This window comes from Ylistrum balloti, unplaced genomic scaffold (genome assembly GCF_031769215.1).
Source record: "Ylistrum balloti isolate Yb309-2 unplaced genomic scaffold, AGI_CSIRO_Ybal_v1 Utg370800, whole genome shotgun sequence".
Taxonomy (NCBI): Eukaryota; Metazoa; Mollusca; class Bivalvia; order Pectinida; family Pectinidae; genus Ylistrum; species Ylistrum balloti.
Genome location: NW_026782466.1, coordinates 695,598 through 715,605, shown reverse-complemented (window position 1 = coordinate 715,605; position 20,008 = coordinate 695,598). Strand labels below are relative to the sequence as shown.

Sequence of the window (20,008 nt, the reverse complement as noted above, 5' to 3'; positions counted from 1 at the left end):
AATGATGCTCCATGATTCTACAACACAATGTAAACTTTTCTATCATACAGTACTTTATCTGACTCAGACACAGGGGTAGAATGATGCTCCGTGATTCTACAACACAATGTAAAATTTACTATCATACAGTACTTTATCTGACTCAGACACAGGGGTAGAATGATGCTCCGTGATTCTACAACACAATGTAAAATTTACTATCATACAGTACTTTATCTGACTCAGACACAGGGGTAGAATGATGCTCCGAGATTCTACAACACAATGTAAACTTTTATATCATACAGTACTTTATCTGACTCAGACACAGGGGTAGAATGATGCTCCATGATTCTACAACACAATGTAAAATTTTCTATCATACAGTACTTTATCTGACTCAGACACAGGGGTAGAATTGCTCCGTGATTCTACAACACAATGTAAAATTTACTATCATACAGTACTTTATCTGACTCAACACAGGGGTATGTAAACTTTTATATCATACAGTACTTTATCTGACTCAGACACAGGGGTAGAATGATGCTCCGTGATTCTACAACACAATGTAAAATTTACTATCATACAGTACTTTATCTGACTCAGACACAGGGGTAGAATGATGCTCCGAGATCCTACAACACAACATTTTCTATAAACTACTATTATCTTCTGGGAATATGAAAAAGACTATTAAAATAATTCAGGAACTTTAATCAAGACAAAATAATCCACTCCTGCCAAACTGACGGTGATCAGTTATCTGACAAGAAATGTTATCCCAATGTCAACTTAAACACTGTACCCCCTACAGGTTCTCACTCCAAACAACCATTAGACACCTCCATTTTATCATGGAAAGTAACCACAGAAAGCTAGCTTTTATCATTGTACTCATAGTTTCTCAAATATACTACCCACACAGTTTATCAAGAGATGTAGTTTGGGTAGAGTTTCCTGGACAAATATTGTAGACAAAAAAGAGCCTGACAAGGTGATTACATTATACTACTCCTTGTTATGCTGGGTATAATAAGGAAATGAATGATATACGGACACAAACCATCGGCCTGGAATAGCTCCGAGTTGACCGTTTCCTGTATAAATTCCAGTTTGTTGCGTTGGACATCCTCTGGTAGTTCCTTGGATTTTGGCATTCTGGTGATTACCATGACAACAAGTTCTGCCATCTCCCGTAGAGTGAGCACACCTCGTAAGGGTCCATACGCCAAATGTAGATTACTCAGCAAAGCCATCTGGGAAAAAGAAAGCAAAATGTCTGAAACATTCTATCAGCCATGCAACAGTAATTACACACACACTAACAGTAATTACATACAGACTAACAGTAATTACACACAGACTAACAGTAATTACACACAGTCTAACAGTAATTACATACAGACTAACAGTAATTACACACACTAACAGTAATTACATACAGACTAACAGTAATTACATACAGACTAACAGTAATTACATACAGACTAACAGTAATTACATACAGACTAACAGTAATTACATACATACTAACAGTAATTACATACAGACTAACAGTAATTACATACAGACTAACAGTAATTACATACAGACTAACAGTAATTACATACACACTAACAGTAATTACATACAGACTAACAGTAATTACATACATACTAACAGTAATTACACACAGACTAACAGTAATTACATACAGACTAACAGTAATTACATACACACTAACAGTAATTACATACAGACTAACAGTAATTACACACAGACTAACAGTAATTACACACATACTAACAGTAATTACACACATACTAACAGTAATTACATACAGACTAACAGTAATTACACACACACTAACAGTAATTACATACAGACTAACAGTAATTACACATAGACTAACAGTAATTACACACATACTAACAGTAATTACATACAGACTAACAGTAATTACACACACACTAACAGTAATTACATACAGACTAACAGTAATTACACATAGACTAACAGTAATTACATACAGACTAACAGTAATTACACATAGACTAACAGTAATTACACACATACTAACAGTAATTACATACAGACTAACAGTAATTACACACACACTAACAGTAATTACATACAGACTAACAGTAATTACACATAGACTAACAGTAATTACACACATACTAACAGTAATTACATACAGACTAACAGTAATTACACATAGACTAACAGTAATTACACACAGACTAACAGTAATTACATACAGACTAACAGTAATTACATACACACTAACAGTAATTACATACAGACTAACAGTAATTACACACAGACTAACAGTAATTACACACATACTAACAGTAATTACACACATACTAACAGTAATTACATACAGACTAACAGTAATTACACACACACTAACAGTAATTACATACAGACTAACAGTAATTACACATAGACTAACAGTAATTACACACATACTAACAGTAATTACATACAGACTAACAGTAATTACACACACACTAACAGTAATTACATACAGACTAACAGTAATTACACATAGACTAACAGTAATTACATACAGACTAACAGTAATTACACATAGACTAACAGTAATTACACACATACTAACAGTAATTACATACAGACTAACAGTAATTACACACACACTAACAGTAATTACATACAGACTAACAGTAATTACACATAGACTAACAGTAATTACACACATACTAACAGTAATTACATACAGACTAACAGTAATTACACATAGACTAACAGTAATTACACACAGACTAACAGTAATTACACACACACTAACAGTAATTACATACACACTAACAGTAATTACATACAGACTAACAGTAATTACACACAGACTAACAGTAATTACACACAGACTAACAGTAATTACACACATACTAACAGTAATTACATACAGACTAACAGTAATTACACACACACTAACAGTAATTACATACAGACTAACAGTAATTACACATAGACTAACAGTAATTACATACAGACTAACAGTAATTACACATAGACTAACAGTAATTACACACATACTAACAGTAATTACATACAGACTAACAGTAATTACACACACACTAACAGTAATTACATACAGACTAACAGTAATTACACATAGACTAACAGTAATTACACACATACTAACAGTAATTACATACAGACTAACAGTAATTACACATAGACTAACAGTAATTACACACAGACTAACAGTAATTACACACACACTAACAGTAATTACATACACACTAACAGTAATTACATACAGACTAACAGTAATTACACACAGACTAACAGTAATTACACACAGACTAACAGTAATTACACACATACTAACAGTAATTACACACAGACTAACAACAGTAATTACACACAGACTAACAGTAATTACACACACACTAACAGTAATTACATACAGACTAACAGTAATTACATACAGACTAACAGTAATTACACACAGACTAACAGTAATTACACACAGACTAACAGTAATTACACACATACTAACAGTAATTACACACAGACTAACAGTAATTACACTCATACTAACAGTAATTACACACATACTAACAGTAATCACACACATACTAACAGTAATTACACACAGACTAACAGTAATTACACTCAGACTAATAGTAATTACACACATACTAACAGTAATTACACATAGACTAACAGTTATTACACACATACTAACAGTAATTACACACAGTACACACAGACTAACAGTAATTACACACATACTAACAGTAATAACACACAGTCTAACAGTAATTACACAACAGACTAACAGTTACTACATAGAGACTAACTGTAATTACACACAGACTAACAGTTATGACACAGACTAACAGTAATTACACACAGACTAACAGTAATTACACATAGACTAACAGTTACGACACATAGACTAACAGTAACTACACACAATCTTACACAAGTACACACAGACTAACAAGTAATTACACACACACTAACAGTAATTACATATAATCTAACACTAACTACACACACACTAACAAGTAATTACATATAATCTAACACTAAGTACACACAGACTGGCAATAATAACAAACAAAACAAACACAAAGTGACACTTTATAGTTATTATTATCAATAACACTTTTCATATTTTTCAAAACTGGAAATTTATCAGTGAGTTAATAAATGCACAAATTTATTATCTACGTGTTTAAAATTTTGATTCAGACTGACCTGGGATATCTTTGTCCTGTCATTATTACGTGACACCAGCTCCCCCATCTTAGCAAAAAGGTCCTGAAGATTCTTCTTGAATTCAATCTCATCTCCACTGCCGAGGCTGTTAAACAATGACATCATAACTGTATATTGATGTTAGAGAAGGTTTTACACATACATTGTCTACAAAAACACCCTTGGCTAGTATTTTCGTGTTTAACATGTAACATGAAGATTTCATTTTAGTTTTAAAAAGATTTCAGAAAAAAAATTAATGCTTGGACATGTTCCCAATGTTCATATTAAATTCTTACAGTGTATTTGATAAATCTTTAATAGTCAGTTATATATTATTACACCTGGTATGTTTCCATTGATGTAATAATCATATTTCCTTACACTATCAGTCACCAAGTCCTAGATTGGAACTCTCACTAAACTGGTTCACACAGCTGATTGACTGCGACCATAGAGTTATATAATTGGTTCACACAGCTGATTGACTGAGACCATGGAGTTATATAATTGGTTCACAAAGCTGATTGGCTCAAACCATAGAGTTATATAACTGGTTCACACAGATGATTGACTGAGACCATAGAGTTATATGTACCTGAGCTGTAGTTCTCTGGATCGCACCACAAACCGTAGAATCTGTTCTAACACCTGTATAGAACAAATAAAATTTCACACCAGGTAACATTAAATACTGACTCAAAATTTCTTGATAAAAATATCTAAAGGTTAAATTTAGAGTTCCTTGTGGTTTGACTTTTTTATCTTCCTTTTTTTTGCAAAATCATATTTTTTTTCAGGATATGTGCAAGATAAATATGATAAGTTTTGTAAGTGATAAAGACACTGTGAGGATCACAGTAAGTGATGGAAACACTAGAAGGATTGTTTACCTTTAGACAGAGAGACACTGTGAAGACCCCGCCTTCACAGTAACAATGTATCCCCTCAGCAAAACATTTCAGCATATCTCTGTAAAAAACAAACAATGACAAATAATAAACAAACGCTGAAGACTTACAGTATAAGTATCCTTCCTTATAGATTATATCAGTGGTCAATATAAGAGTTATCTCCCTTCTCATAATACAAGTAGTTGAAATAATAATAGTTGACATTTATAGAAGTCATTTTTTTTCTTCGCTTTTATACAGAGGTCATTGGGAAGCTAAGTGGGATGTGTACATTATCTACCCCAAGAAATAATCATGCTAAATTTCATCTAAAAGTGATTTTATTGAAGATGAAAGAATTTAAATGTAAACTCGGTTAGGAATATTCTAATTTTCTATTGAATCCATTTTCAGTAAACTCAGATATACATTCTAGACAATCAAACATAATTATATGTAACCTTACTTGTAAAGTACAGATGGAAAATTGGTCAGATTCATCTATGAACTATAGGTGAGGAGAACTGTTCAAACTTACTTGTGAACTACTGGTGAGAACTGTTCTAACCTTACTTGTAATTACAGGTGATTGGTCAGACTTACAAGTGAACTACAGGTGATTGGTCAGACTTACCTGTGAACTACAGGTGAGGAAAATTGGCCGGACAGGTAGTTCTCTAGCACAGGTAAGAAGGTGACAAACCGACTGTCCCTTAGGAGGTTCAGTACGTAGACCTGTGGATGTTCAATCATGTTCGTGAATTTAGCAATCTCAACACTTATTTTTATTATCTATTTTATTTACCACATGCTCTTTTTTATAATAAAAGTAATTGGAAACCATTCCTTTCAACAAAGTTATCTAGCTATTTCAGAAAATTACTAGGTTTTATCAATCTTCTTACATAGTTGAAGATGATTTACACCAGGAGGGCCCAAATTTAACATAGTTTCAATATTTTTCTCCCTATAATATTCCTTTAGCTGAAGAAACTGATAATTTTACCAGAACTTGGAACACTTTGGAGGTGTTGGTGTCTTCATTAGCAAAGCCGTCTGTCATGATGGCAAAGAGAGAGTCCAGCACATCAGGGAGGAACTGAAGGGCAAGGTCAAAGTTATATTAACTCAATCTATGCAGTATAGGTATTACAATGTCAAGATTATGTAACATTTTATACTATCATAATATTACAAGGTCAAGGTCATATAACACTTTATATTATCAAAGAATTACAAGGTTAAGGTTATATTACACTTTATACTATCATAGTATTACAAGGTCAAGGTTATTTGACACTTTATACTACCATAGTATTACAAGGTCAAGGTCATATAACAATTGATACTGTCGTGATATTACAAGGTCAAGGTCATATAACACTTTACATTATCATAGAATTACAGGGTCAAATAATACTTTATACTATCATAGTATTAGAAGGTCAAGGTTATGTAACATGACATACTATCACAGTAATGTAAGGTCAAGATAACATAGGATATTTACATTATAGCACCATCACAATAACAAGGTTACATAGCATACATGCTAATTGAGATAATGATTTGTTATTATCAACATCACTTTTTAAAAGATTGTTGAATATAGATGTTGGCATTTACTTAATCCACTTGACAATCTGATAGTACTCAGCTTAATTTCTTTTGATTTTATCAGATTTCTATTTCAAAATCAGAGCAGAGATTTGGTTTCACTCCCTTTTATATACTATATCAAAATATTGAACCAACTACTAACTTACAACATGCCCAGCAGACAAGCATTTGATATCTGACCAAATAAGATGGTGGGCTTATTACAGCACAATGAAATAACATTGATTCACTTTTCTACTGAATTACTGTAGTTTAAGTTACTCTTTTCATAAGAAAGATTTTGTGAATACAGTTCAAGTTTATATATATCAGAAAGTAGGTAACCTCTGAATTTGATGTTTTCTTTGCACATTAAATCTGTCTTTTATATAATCTCAAAGCAAAGTTACTAACAGACTTGATCTTCCTTGTTTGATATATAACAGTCTAGTTAAATATGAAGGTCATAGGTCATACATACCTTCATGATTTCAACGCCCTCTATTTTACTGAATTGGTCCAATATTGTAGGGAGACGCTGCTGGTTTTCTGGAAGTTTCCACTGCAGTAGGCCCAAAAGGTCACCTAAGGTTATTAAAGTCAGAAAGGTCATCCAAGAAGTCACTTAAGGACACTTAAGTCATTAAAGTCAGAAATGTCACTCCAGAGATCAACTAAGGACACTTAAGTCAGAAAGGTCACCAAAAAGGTCACCTATGGATATAAAAGTCATAAAGGTCACCCAAAAGGTCACCTAAGGACACTAAAGTCGGAAAGGTCACCCAAGAGGTCACTTAAGGACACTTAAGTCAGAAAGGTCACCCAAGAGTTAAACTAAGGACATAAAAGTGGGAAAGGTCACCCAAAAGGTCACTTAAGGACACTGAAGTCAGAAAGGTCACCCAAAAGATTACCTAAGAACATATCACATGGCTATCGGTAGACAACACTCTTTTTATACAGCTTTTAAGTATACTGTAGGTACATATGTTAAAGTACACTCATATTACTTTACTGCATGTTAAATTTTAAACCCAATGACCAGACAGATTAATCAAGAACCACATATTTATGTACGTCTAATCCAGATCTCGGGGAGGATTTAGTCACCATTTTGAATTATTCATTGCCACATACAGCCAAATTCAGATACAGGAAACAAAAGTGAACATGCAGTGAGACGACATCTTGTTGAATATCCCAGAGTTTTTGCTTCTCTCGGGAAGTCTGTAGCTATAAAACTCACTTGTCTGGGTGTATTTGGTAGAGCACAGCTGAGTCTTCACGGTCAATTTCTCTTTTGCACTTTTCTTGTAGGGCTGGTTGCTAGGAAACATGGACATTCTTGCCTCTCCAGTGTCATCATACAAATATGGCAGTCTTCGATACTTCCTGAATACCACCTTGCTGATGTCCTCACACTGTCAATTATACAACACTGCATTCCAATCTAACACCATCAGTAACTGGTCAAATCAATCTATTTTGGAAGGTAACTCCAAAAATTTGACCTTTATATTAAATACATGCTATCTGCACATCTTCATTTTTGTTTTCAAAACTTGAAAAATCTGTTCACTGCTTAAAATCACTTATAAGGTACAAATTTGTAGAAAATAGAAACAGGTCAATGATGCTACTTTCCTGATTTTTCCAGCAATTTCACCACTGGAAATTTTTAAAAGTTGGCATGTATCCCAAAAGAGATCACTCTTATGCAATGTGCATACAGATTTATATCCAAAATCAGGGGTGGGCTTATTACAGGACAATAAGTCCACAGACCAATATACAGATTCATATCCAAAATAAGAGGTGGGCTTATTACAGGGTAGTAAATCATGGAGGTCAACACAAACATTTTACCCCAGGTCCATGGATTGGCTTACAGGACAATAAGTCCAAAGGGCAAACATACTGGTTCTGATTCAAAGTTTGGTTGGGCTTATTGCACAGTTGTTCAAACATCAATAGACATTGGTGGGCTTACCGCCTGATATATCTATATATATATGATAGTATGTATGACAATTTTAGAGTCTTCTAATGATGACATATGCCAATAATTAACCTCTTACCTGGTATATACACAGGTCATGTGACCCGTCGTGTATAACAATGTCCTCGTTGTTAGTTACACATAAGAAAGCAAATCCTACTGGTTTCTTACTTTCTCTTCCTCTAGCTGAAATGAATGAAAATATTAATAATTATATGATCTTTCCTTTGTATTGTGCATGGCTATTAAAAACAAATTATATACAGAAACATGATACAAATTCATGTATGAATCACATTTAATCAGAAAATGCTTTCCATTATATCTCTGGGTCAGTAAATACTTTCCTTTATGTCTCTGGGTAAAGAGCTGTCAAATTTTTATATTCATAAAGGATTTGTTTCTTCATATATAAACATAACATTGTATTATACTATCATCACATGGATATTGACATTCAACACTAAAATTTCTCCCTTGATTGCTGCTGACTGCTCCAGAAATATATTGAAAGTACAACCCTAAATAATGGCCTTGTCTGTGAGGCCTGCTTACCTATATAACCTAAATAACAGTTGGTTAAAACCGTATACCAGTAGTGAAGAGAAAAAACAGAAAGATAACTTACTTGAACAATGATAAATATCAAATCTAATTAGGGATTTAGGTAGCATTTCCATTGGCACTGATAACTGTAACAGAAACAAACACGCCCATTAATTGGCTTCTTCTCTCCACATGGTAAAATTTTTAGCCTTTTAAATTCAAACCAAAAAGTCTTAATTTTTAGACATTTTGGTCTTGTAAAAAACAAGCCAAAAAGTTATATTTTCAAAAAATTTTGGTCTTGTAAATAACAAACAAAAAGTTTTATTTTCTTTAACAATTTACAGTTAAATTGAAATATTTCCATGTTAGAAATCTTCAAAATAGGTATTTGTCCTCACCCTGACTGTTTCGTTCCACTGTGGACTGTTGTCATGGTAATAGATTGTCGAGTAAAAATTGGTTTGCGGTTTCTCTCCACATCCAAAGCTCATACAGTTCTGAAACAAACAAACAAAATAAATTCAAGGTTTTTGATAAATGTAGTAGCATGCGAGATCTAAAAGCATTCGTTGTGACAAAATCACAATTTTGTTTGTAGTGGATATCAAAAAAACATCAACAGCAATATGCAAAATCATATTAAAGTAAATTATGATTACAATGTTGTCTATATGCGACAGTCATGTGAAAAAATCATATATAATATGTGTGTAAGTATTCTCAAAAGAAACAATGACTGATTTGTAAAGTGTGCCATATACTTTCAAATGTACCACATCAGACCCGAAGGTATAAGCCATATGTACCTTGATTTCTACTCCGTTAGAGTCAAGTGCAGTCACAACTATTTCTACGTTCTTCTCCGACTTTTTCTTGCCACGATCATACTCCCCACTGACTAGTGTCAGGTAGATGTCATTCCTCAATTGACCTGGGGAGATAAAACTCTTGAGGTCATCATCAAGAGAGAGTTCAGTATTCTTTGGTAGTTAATGACAGAGAAAAAAAAGTTTGGCAGGTATTTACACAAAAACAAAGCTTCTAAACATATTCATCACTGTTATTTTTTTCATATATGGATATAAAAATTTTAATTTTAAGATGTGGAAAAAGCATAAAACAGATCAAGGATTTGATGATGAAAAAACACAGTAAGTTATATCAAATGTTACAACTTTTTGATACGGATTCTGGAATCTGATTTGGAAATCTGACTTAAGCTGTCTGTCAGTGATGGAAGAAGATTCTACAGACTTAAGCTGTCTGTCAGTGATGGTAGAAGATCCTATAGACTTGAGCTGTCTGTCTGTGATGGTAGAAGATTCTATAGACTTAAGCTGTCTGTCAGTGATGGTAGAAGATTCTATAGACTTAAGCTGTCTGTCAGTGATGGAAGAAGATTCTATAGACTTAAGCTGTCTGTCAGTGATGGTAGAAGATTCTATAGACTTAAGCTGTCTGTCAGTGATGGAAGAAGATTCTATAGACTTAAGCTGTCTGTCAGTGATGGAAGAAGATTCTATAGACTTAAGCTGTCTGTCAGTGATGGAAGAAGATTCTATAGACTTGAGCTGTCTGTCAGTGATGGTAGAAGATTCTATAGACTTAAGCTGTCTGTCAGTGATGGTAGAAGATTCTATAGACTTAAGCTGTCTGTCAGTGATGGTAGAAGATCCTATAGACTTAAGCTGTCTGTCAGTGATGGTAGAAGATTCTATAGACTTAAGCTGTCTGTCTGTGATGGAAGAAGATTCTATAGACTTCAGCTGTCTGTCAGTGATGGTAGAAGATTCTATAGACTTAAGCTGTCTGTCAGTGATGGTAGAAGATCCTATAGACATAAGCTGTCTGTCAGTGATGGTAGAAGAGCCTATAGACATAAGCTGTCTGTCAGTGATGGTAGAAGATTCTATAGACTTAAGCTGTCTGTCTGTGATGGTAGAAGATTCTATAGACTTAATCTTTCTGTCTGTGATGGTAGAAGATTCTATAGACTTAATCTTTCTGTCTGTGATGGTAGAAGATTCTAGAGACTTAAGCTGTCTGTCAGTGATGGTAGAAGATTCTATAGACTTGAGCTGTCTGTCAGTGATGGTAGAAGATTCTATAGACTTGAGCTGTCTGTCAGTGATGGTAGAAGATTCTATAGACTTGAGCTGTCTGTCAGTGATGGTAGAAGATTCTATAGACTTGAGCTGTCTGTCAGTGATGGAAGAGGAGTAATTTCACCACAACAATAAGTAAAGCTACGTAGACAACAATTTGTGACTGATGTTTATATTTTGATACAACATAACATTATAACGGTCAATTACTGTATTTATCACAGTAGTTTTGACACAAATTATGGGGGGAGGGGGAGGGAACCTTATTTCAGGACAATGAAAATGCATTTGGTTTGTTTTTTGTTCTTTTTTCACTGAACAGCAATATATATTGTAGGGCTTATTTTCGAGACAACTGAATAGCATTTGTTTTTATTATTCATCTTATTTCTATTTTGGTTTATTTCTTTTCTTTTTTCACTGAACAGCAATATACTATGGGGGTGTGATTATTTCCTGGCATGAACTTATTGCTGGAAAAGTAAGGCAAATAAGAAATATAATAAAGTTGTATAATTAAACAGATAACAAAGATGTATCAGTGGATCATAGGTTAACAGTCAAACCATAGATCAGTCAATAGTTAAAACATACATCAAGCAGAAAATATCTACAGAGATAAGATACAGAAAGGGTTTAGATTTAAAATTAACACACTTTACAGTGGAATTTTATATAAGTAAACTTATCCACACAATTTATGTGATAGAGACGTAAATATCGTGTGATAGTATCAATTGCCATTAATTTCAAACTATTTATTAAGACAAATGAATACAGGATTCAAAAATGAATATTTTGTTCATGGTTATTTTTAAACTTCTGAAATATTGAGACACACTTCAATTTCAGCAATCTGATAAAAAGAATTAACTTTCATGCATCAACATTCGAAAATATACCGATGTAGCCTCTAGATAATGGCATGTTTGACGAAATTCTGTAATGTGACGATAATCAAACTTAATAAAATGATGTGATAGATGATTTGTTATTCAACACTATGTGTATATAGGTATGTGTTCTGTAGGTTATTCAACACTATATGTATATACAGGTATGTGTTCTGTAGGTTATACAACACTATATATATACAGGTATGTGTTCTGTAGGTTATACAACACTACATGTATACAGGTATGTGTTCTGTAGGTTATACAACACTATATGTAAACAGGTATGTGTTCTGTAGGTTATACAACACTATATTTATACAGGTATGTGTTCTGTAGGTTATACAACACTATGTGTATACAGGTATGGGTTTTGTAAGTTATTCAACACTATATGTATACAGGTATGGGTTTTGTAGGTCATTCAACACTATATATATATACAGGTATGGGTTTTGTAGGTTATTCAACACTATTTATCACTATATGTATACAGGTATGTGTTCTGTAGGTTACACAACACTATATGTATACAGGTATGTGTTCTGTAGGTTATACAACACTATATGTATACAGGTATGGGTTTTGTAGGTTATTCAACACTATATATATATACAGGTATGTGTTCTGTAGGTTATACAACACTATATGTATACAGGTATGTGTTCTGTAGGTTATACAACACTATATGTATATACAGGTATGGGTTCTGTAGGTTATACAACACTATATGTATACAGGTATGTGTTTTGTAGGTTATACAACACTATATGTATACAGGTATGTGTTCTGTAGGTTATACAACACTATATGTATACAGGTATGTGTTCTGTAGGTTATACAACACTATATGTATATACAGGTATGTGTTCTGTAGGTTATACAACACTATATGTATATACAGGTATGTGTTCTGTAGGTTATACAACACTATATGTATACAGGTATGGGTTTTGTAGGTTATTCAACACTATATATATATACAGGTATGTGTTCTGTAGGTTACACAACACTATATGTATACAGGTATGTGTTCTGTAGGTTATACAACACTATATGTATACAGGTATGTGTTCTGTAGGTTATACAACACTATATGTATACAGGTATGTGTTCTGTAGGTTATACAACACTATATGTATACAGGTATGTGTTCTGTAGGTTATACAACACTATATGTATACAGGTATGTGTTCTGTAGGTTATACAACACTATATGTATACAGATATGGGTTTTGTAGGTTATTCAACACTATATATATATACAGGTATGGGTTTTGTAGGCTATTTATCACTATATGTATACAGGTATGGGTTTTGTAGGTTAATTTATGACACTAAATCATCTAAATGGCATAATATGTAGGTTGTTTACATTACCCTTGAAACCACAAATAAGAATTATTGCTTTCTTGTTTAATTAGTTTAGTTAAACTTATGAATCACCTGGATTTAAAACACCTTATCAATAAGTTTCTACTTGAAGATAAGAAGAGGAAAATTTTACAACAGTATATGTAAAATACAACATAATGACAACTCCATCAGGTAACAAAAAACAGGCTGTAAAAAAATCAAGGAATATTGAAAGAAGAACACCGACATCAAACTTTAAAATTCACAACAGAAACTTTCCATCACTAACGTCAAAACAAAATATAATGAACTTAAGAGGGAAGGTAACTGATCTACCACGTACCATTGGCAGTCGAATCCAAATAGAGAGCTAATGTAAAACAGGATATTCTCTTACTACACATCACTACGTATAATACAATTAAATTGACCTATCAGTACACATAGCAATCATATCATACACCAATTCTTATATCAGCACACACATAACAGTGACATTGTACACAAACTGTTCTATCAGTACACACATAACAGTGACATTGTGCACAAACTGTTCTATCAGTACACACATAACAGTGACATTGTACACAAACTGTTCTATCAGTACACACATAACAGTGACATTGTACACAAACTGTTCTATCAGTACACACATAACAGTGACAATGTACACAAACTATTCTATCAATACACACATAACAGTGACATTGTACACAAACTGTTCTATCAGTACACACATAACAGTGACAATGTACACAAACTATTCTATCAATACACACATAACAGTGACATTGTACACAAGCTGTTCTATCAGTACACACATAACAATGACATTGTACACAAACTGTTCTATCAGTACACACATAACAGTGACATTGTACACAAACTGTTCTATCAGTACACACATAACAGTGACATTGTACACAAGCTATTATAATTACAGTGTACAGATGTTTTCTATTCACACACACATAACACTATGTACAAGATAGAAAACACTAAACAATACTATTAAACACATATTCTTTTATTGGAACATATTATAAATATCTATCAATGAAATACTAGAAGATACAAACCCTATAAACTTTTAAAAATCCAATTTTTAATCCTCTCAGCACTATGCCAGGATTCATACATAGCAAATGATTGTTTTATAAGATAAAACGTACAATTAATATGGCTAGGTCATGTATCAACTACCTGGTACAATCGCTACCTGTCTGTATGCTTACCTGGGTTAATGATAAGATCAGTAAAACTGAGTTTCGGTATCACAGTAACTCCCTTGGAAAACAAGATGGCCTCCTCTGTTTTGATTGCTTGTAGGTCACCTTGGAACATCTTGAATGAAAATGTAACACCTGTAGAAAAAAAATAAAAGAAAATTAATCAGATTTTTTAAAAGGTCATAAAAGATGACTGTATACTAGGTACTATGTATTTAGATAAATAAGGGTACAGGTTGACCAAAGTAACAGATTTTTCTAACTCAAAAAGGTGCAATTTGTTGTGATTCCACATACAGGCTGGCACAATGATTCTTCAGCCTCTGGAAGTCCCAGGTATGCTACTACTAGGTGGTAAAGTAGAGTTAAAATCACCATCAATACCAAAAATATTGATTTTACCAGCTAGTAACTTATAGTCAACACCCCAACAACCAAAAATATCTCTTTGATACAAAAAATATCAAGCAACACAATTTTCTGTCGGAGTTATATCTAAACCTCAAAACATGACAAGAAATTGTTTTCTTTTCGTAGAACTAGTTATACTTTGTCATGTTGCTGATCTGTCTTGATTAGGTAACTGTGACCTGAATTATTCTGTATTACCTAAATTAACTTTATCTTCCTTAAAGCTTGCTCCTAGTCTGCTGCCACTCTTTTCCTGCAGAGCCTTCCTGATCAGGCTCTCATGTTGATCTGGGAAGGAGTTCTCACTGTCCACACAACTGAGGTAGAATCAATTCAAAAGTGTTAAGATAAAATTTGACAAACAAATCAACACCAAATCTTAAACAGAATATTTGAAATTGGAAATATATACCCTAACAGCAGAAGGTTAAGGTCACTGTTAGTAGAAGGTCAAGGTCATCGTTAACTTTAATCTTATTATATCAGTCTGTATTGTAAGATTCTGACTTTAGTGATAGCGACCTTGACCTTGTCCCATTCAAAATGGTATACTGTGTTTACTCCTCAAAGAACCCAGAAGCCAAACACATAATCTTCAAGCAGAGAAAGAGAGCTTATTGAAAAACAATGTAAAAGATTCTCTCTTTTGTTTTGAAGATGAAAATCAGATATGAGTGGGCTAATTACCTGTCACTGGATCTATGGTAGGAGTGATACACTATTTGCAAAAATCTATGGGAAGATTCATGGAAATTTGTCAGAAATACAGCTGTGAAAAAGACAATATGCTATTTTTCTAATCTTTCAATTATCGTAAGTGATTTTGATCATGAATTTATTGACAATGTAAATTGTACCTGCCAGTAATATTGACAATGTAAATTGTACCTGTCAGTAATATTGACAATGAAATTGTACCTGCCAGTAATATTGACAATGTAAATTGTACCTGTCAGTAATATTGACAATGTAAATTGTACCTGTCAGTAATATTGACAATGTAAATTGTACCTGCCAGTAATATTGACAATGAAATTGTACCTGTCAGTAATATTGACAATGAAATTGTACCTGCCAGTAATATTGACAATGAAATTGTACCTGTCAGTAATATTGACAATGAAATTGTACCTGTTAAAAAATAAGTTTAAGGTAAACAAACCAGAGAGATCTGATGAAAATATGTCTAAAAACAGAATTTCTTTTAAAATTTATTATTAGTAACAATGACCTTGACCAAAACTAATACCTGGTTAGTGAGTTCTTTTTTAGGACTTCTTAACCACTAGTGTGATCGCAATGTACATGACAAAGCTGTATCTTTCCCCAGAACCTGATAATGTCGAGTCATAATATTTATGCCAGATTTTGTTTTAAAAGAAGAATTGTTGCCAGGTAGGATTTTAAAGTTCACTTCACTTTAGTTTTGACGAAGCAGACATTACCTGGTGACCTTCATCATTGTTTCATACTCCTTATCTGTGGAAGACATATGTCTCACTTCCTCAACCTTCATCACTGAAATATTCAAATATACATCTTAAAACAATGTTAGCTTCAGAAGCAATACAAATATCAATCTCTATTTTGTATATGTTCTGTGGAAAAGCCAGTAATCTGAAAACAGTCCTATCTGAATATCAAATGTATCACTTCATATGGACTGTATGGGTACATATTGTCACCCATATTGATGAATTTATAAAAAAAAAAAACCCATTACAATACCAAGAAAATAACGATATTTGAAGAAAGCAAGTTCAACCTAAATATTTCTTTTTATAACAGATTAAATTTTTACATAAATGTATGGGTAAATGAAAAAGTATGGTGTACCTACCTCCGACTCCGAATGGACGTCTGTACGTACGTCCTGCACCCTTCTGTTGCGTTGTAGCTAACATTTTACCTGTGGGCAAAGAAATTTTAAATTACAGAGGTGTATCTGTCTAATTTTTGTGATCTTTGTTCAAAAGAAAATGAATCACTTTAAGAGTCAGAATTAAATTAGAAACCAACATGTGGGTTAAATCAGCACCAAGATTTCACAGTGTCATGACAGTAATAGGAAACGTTTAGAGAGATTAGGAAAATGGGCTAATTTCTATCTAAAACCTGTAGCATCTTGTGGATCAGTTAGTGTAATGGTCTCGTGTCTGACCACCAATGGCTATCAGTCATTGATTCTAGGTCTAGGTTGTAGCATACAGAAATATTAACATGAATACATGGATATAGGGAGAGTATATTATACATCTTGAAGATGACCCTTGATAAGGTCATTTGACTTTTTAACATCTCATAGGTTAAGGTTGAGTTTCTTGGTGACTGTCCTTGATAAGATCATTGGACCTTCAACATCACATAGATTTAAGGATAGTATATATTGGAGACTGACCTTGATAAAGTCATTTGACTTTCAATGTCACATAAATTTAAGGATAGTATATATTGGAGACTGACCTTGATAAAGTCATTTGACTTTCAATGTCACATAAATTTAAGGATAGTATATATTGGAGACTGACCTTGATAAAGTCATTTGACTTTCAATGTCACCTAGATTCAAGGATAGTATATATTGGAGACTGACCTTGATAAAGTCATTTGACTTTCATTGTCACCTAGATTTAAGGATAGCATATATTGGAAACTGACCTTGATAAAGTCATTTGACCTTCAATATCACATAGATTTAAGGACAGTATATCTTGAAAAATAACCTTGATGAGGTCATCTGACCTTCAATATCACAAAGACATCAATCATATACATGCCAGAGACTTACCACATCTGTAAATTTTGATAACTAGAAACAAGGTTTTGTTCAGATCTTCTGAAGATAAGTCCTGAAATTAAAATATGATCATTACACATTTTTACATGAAAGGTATTTCATGAACAATGATTTTCAAAGCAAATGTTTAGTTTAGATTCTTCATGAATTCACCAAAAGTTTCCAGTAACAAAACCAATTATTAAAAAACTAATATAAAGCAAAAATTATAATTAGGATCAAATTTCATAAAAGTTTCATGAAACTTCTTTTAAAAAAATTATCATAAAAGATGTAAATTTTTCTACCATGCTATACTAACTATTGGGAAGAATATGGTGAATATGGAGACTGCTGTACTTACTGAAAACAGACCGTAGTATCCATTAACTTTGTCAGGGTCTTGTGGAAAGCCATTCTTGCTTACACACACTTCAAACTGTTCACTGTAAGTGAAATAATTCAATTTGTTACTTTTTTATTTAAATGTTTCACTAAAATGCCCTGTATTTAAATAATTACTCTTTTATAACACTTACCTGCAAATCTTACAAACTTGTTAAATCCATTTTCCCTCCTATTATCTATCTACCTTAGGTTTTTCTTCGGCAACTTACTATCCTACAGTTCTCTTTAGACAGTAAAACCGTCCCTGATATTTTCAAATTCCAGAAAGTTGATTTCATTTTCAAAATACACAATAATTTTTCTCCATTCCTGTCTATACAATGTACATTCTCTAGTTTTTCCTTGCTTTTCCATCCAGAGATCTTGAGGAAATTCTTACCTTAAAAATAATGACTTATCCCCACACACCCCACCCCCACACACCCCAATCCCAAACACCCAACCCCTAAATTTACATAACTGCTCCACAAAAGGTTTCTTCCTTGATAAACAACTATTTCTTAGGTTTCTGACATAATTAGTTTGTGTTCCTTGGAATCTGACCAGTTCCATTTTTGTTCCTTTGTATTTGACAAGACAAATTTGTGTCCCTTGGTTTCTCACCTGATAAATTTCCGTTCTCTGGCATTGTACACAGACAGGTAGAGGACAGACTCCTCCATAATGGCACACTGTGATGACCGAAAGTTGACGAGAAGATGGTACATCCCCTCTCCCTTGCCATCCCCTCTCAAGTTCTGAGACTCACTGCTACTGCGTTTCTTTGGCTGTTGACAATAATTCATCATCTTATCTCCAGATAACAGAAGCTGATCAAGGCAAAAATCTGTACTACTGTGATTACTTGTAGACCACACAGTACCAAAATTACTTGTCTGCTTAGTGTGGAAAGAAAGACAGAAAAAAAGAAAGACAACTCAACATATCTGTGGTACTCTTGTGACAAGTCTGTGTTGTACAGACAAAAAGACAGACTGAAAGACAGGCAATAGGACAGACAACTTATAAAATCTGAGGTTGTACTGTGCAGACAACCTGACAGACAATTCATCAAATCTCAGGAGGTATTGTACAAGCATACTGACAGACTGAAAGATGGACAAACAGACAGAAGACTTACAAAATCTGAAGTTGTATTGTAAAGACAACAGACAAACAAATAGATGATTCAGCATATTTGAGGAGGTATTGTACAGACAGATTTAGAAACAAGACAACTCACTATATCTGAGGTAGTGTTGGAAGTGCTTTTTGAGTGGAGTCTGTAAAGCCCAGTCACACTGTTTTGTTCCGGATCAACTTGTTCTCCTTCAACTCGTGGCACAAAGTCCATACCCAGTTTTCTGAAACAGACAATATAACATTCATCGTTTTTCTTTTTTTTTTCTTTACCCACAAAATCTTACTTCCATTTTTCTTATTCCTTACACATCCAAATTTTACTAACATTGACATATCACAATAGTAAATAAGTGTTGCTGGTACTTACACAGCCACCCAGTCTATAAGTGTCGCTGGTACTTACACAGCCCCCCAGTCTATAAGTGTTGCTGATACTTACACAGCCCCCCCCCCCCAGTCTATAAGTGT

General features: G+C 33.3%; 1 protein-coding gene across 1 annotated transcript in view; it reads right to left on the bottom strand.

The window, feature by feature from the left end:
* Positions 1-20,008, bottom strand: part of LOC132558617 (dedicator of cytokinesis protein 4-like) — a 142,159-nt gene that overhangs the window by 73,996 nt on the left and 48,155 nt on the right. The window contains exons 7-26 of the mRNA XM_060223209.1: positions 19,641-19,761; positions 19,022-19,185; positions 18,375-18,456; positions 18,023-18,083; positions 17,075-17,143; positions 16,680-16,752; positions 15,433-15,551; positions 14,830-14,958; positions 10,047-10,171; positions 9,639-9,737; positions 9,320-9,383; positions 8,771-8,877; positions 7,939-8,113; positions 7,174-7,277; positions 6,100-6,192; positions 5,728-5,828; positions 5,094-5,172; positions 4,799-4,851; positions 4,201-4,306; positions 1,046-1,238 (exon numbers count right to left, since the gene is read on the bottom strand). Of these exons, the coding sequence (XP_060079192.1) occupies positions 1,046-1,238; positions 4,201-4,306; positions 4,799-4,851; positions 5,094-5,172; positions 5,728-5,828; positions 6,100-6,192; positions 7,174-7,277; positions 7,939-8,113; positions 8,771-8,877; positions 9,320-9,383; positions 9,639-9,737; positions 10,047-10,171; positions 14,830-14,958; positions 15,433-15,551; positions 16,680-16,752; positions 17,075-17,143; positions 18,023-18,083; positions 18,375-18,456; positions 19,022-19,185; positions 19,641-19,761 (2,117 nt within the window). The remainder of the gene's footprint in view (positions 1-1,045; positions 1,239-4,200; positions 4,307-4,798; positions 4,852-5,093; positions 5,173-5,727; positions 5,829-6,099; positions 6,193-7,173; positions 7,278-7,938; positions 8,114-8,770; positions 8,878-9,319; positions 9,384-9,638; positions 9,738-10,046; positions 10,172-14,829; positions 14,959-15,432; positions 15,552-16,679; positions 16,753-17,074; positions 17,144-18,022; positions 18,084-18,374; positions 18,457-19,021; positions 19,186-19,640; positions 19,762-20,008) is intronic.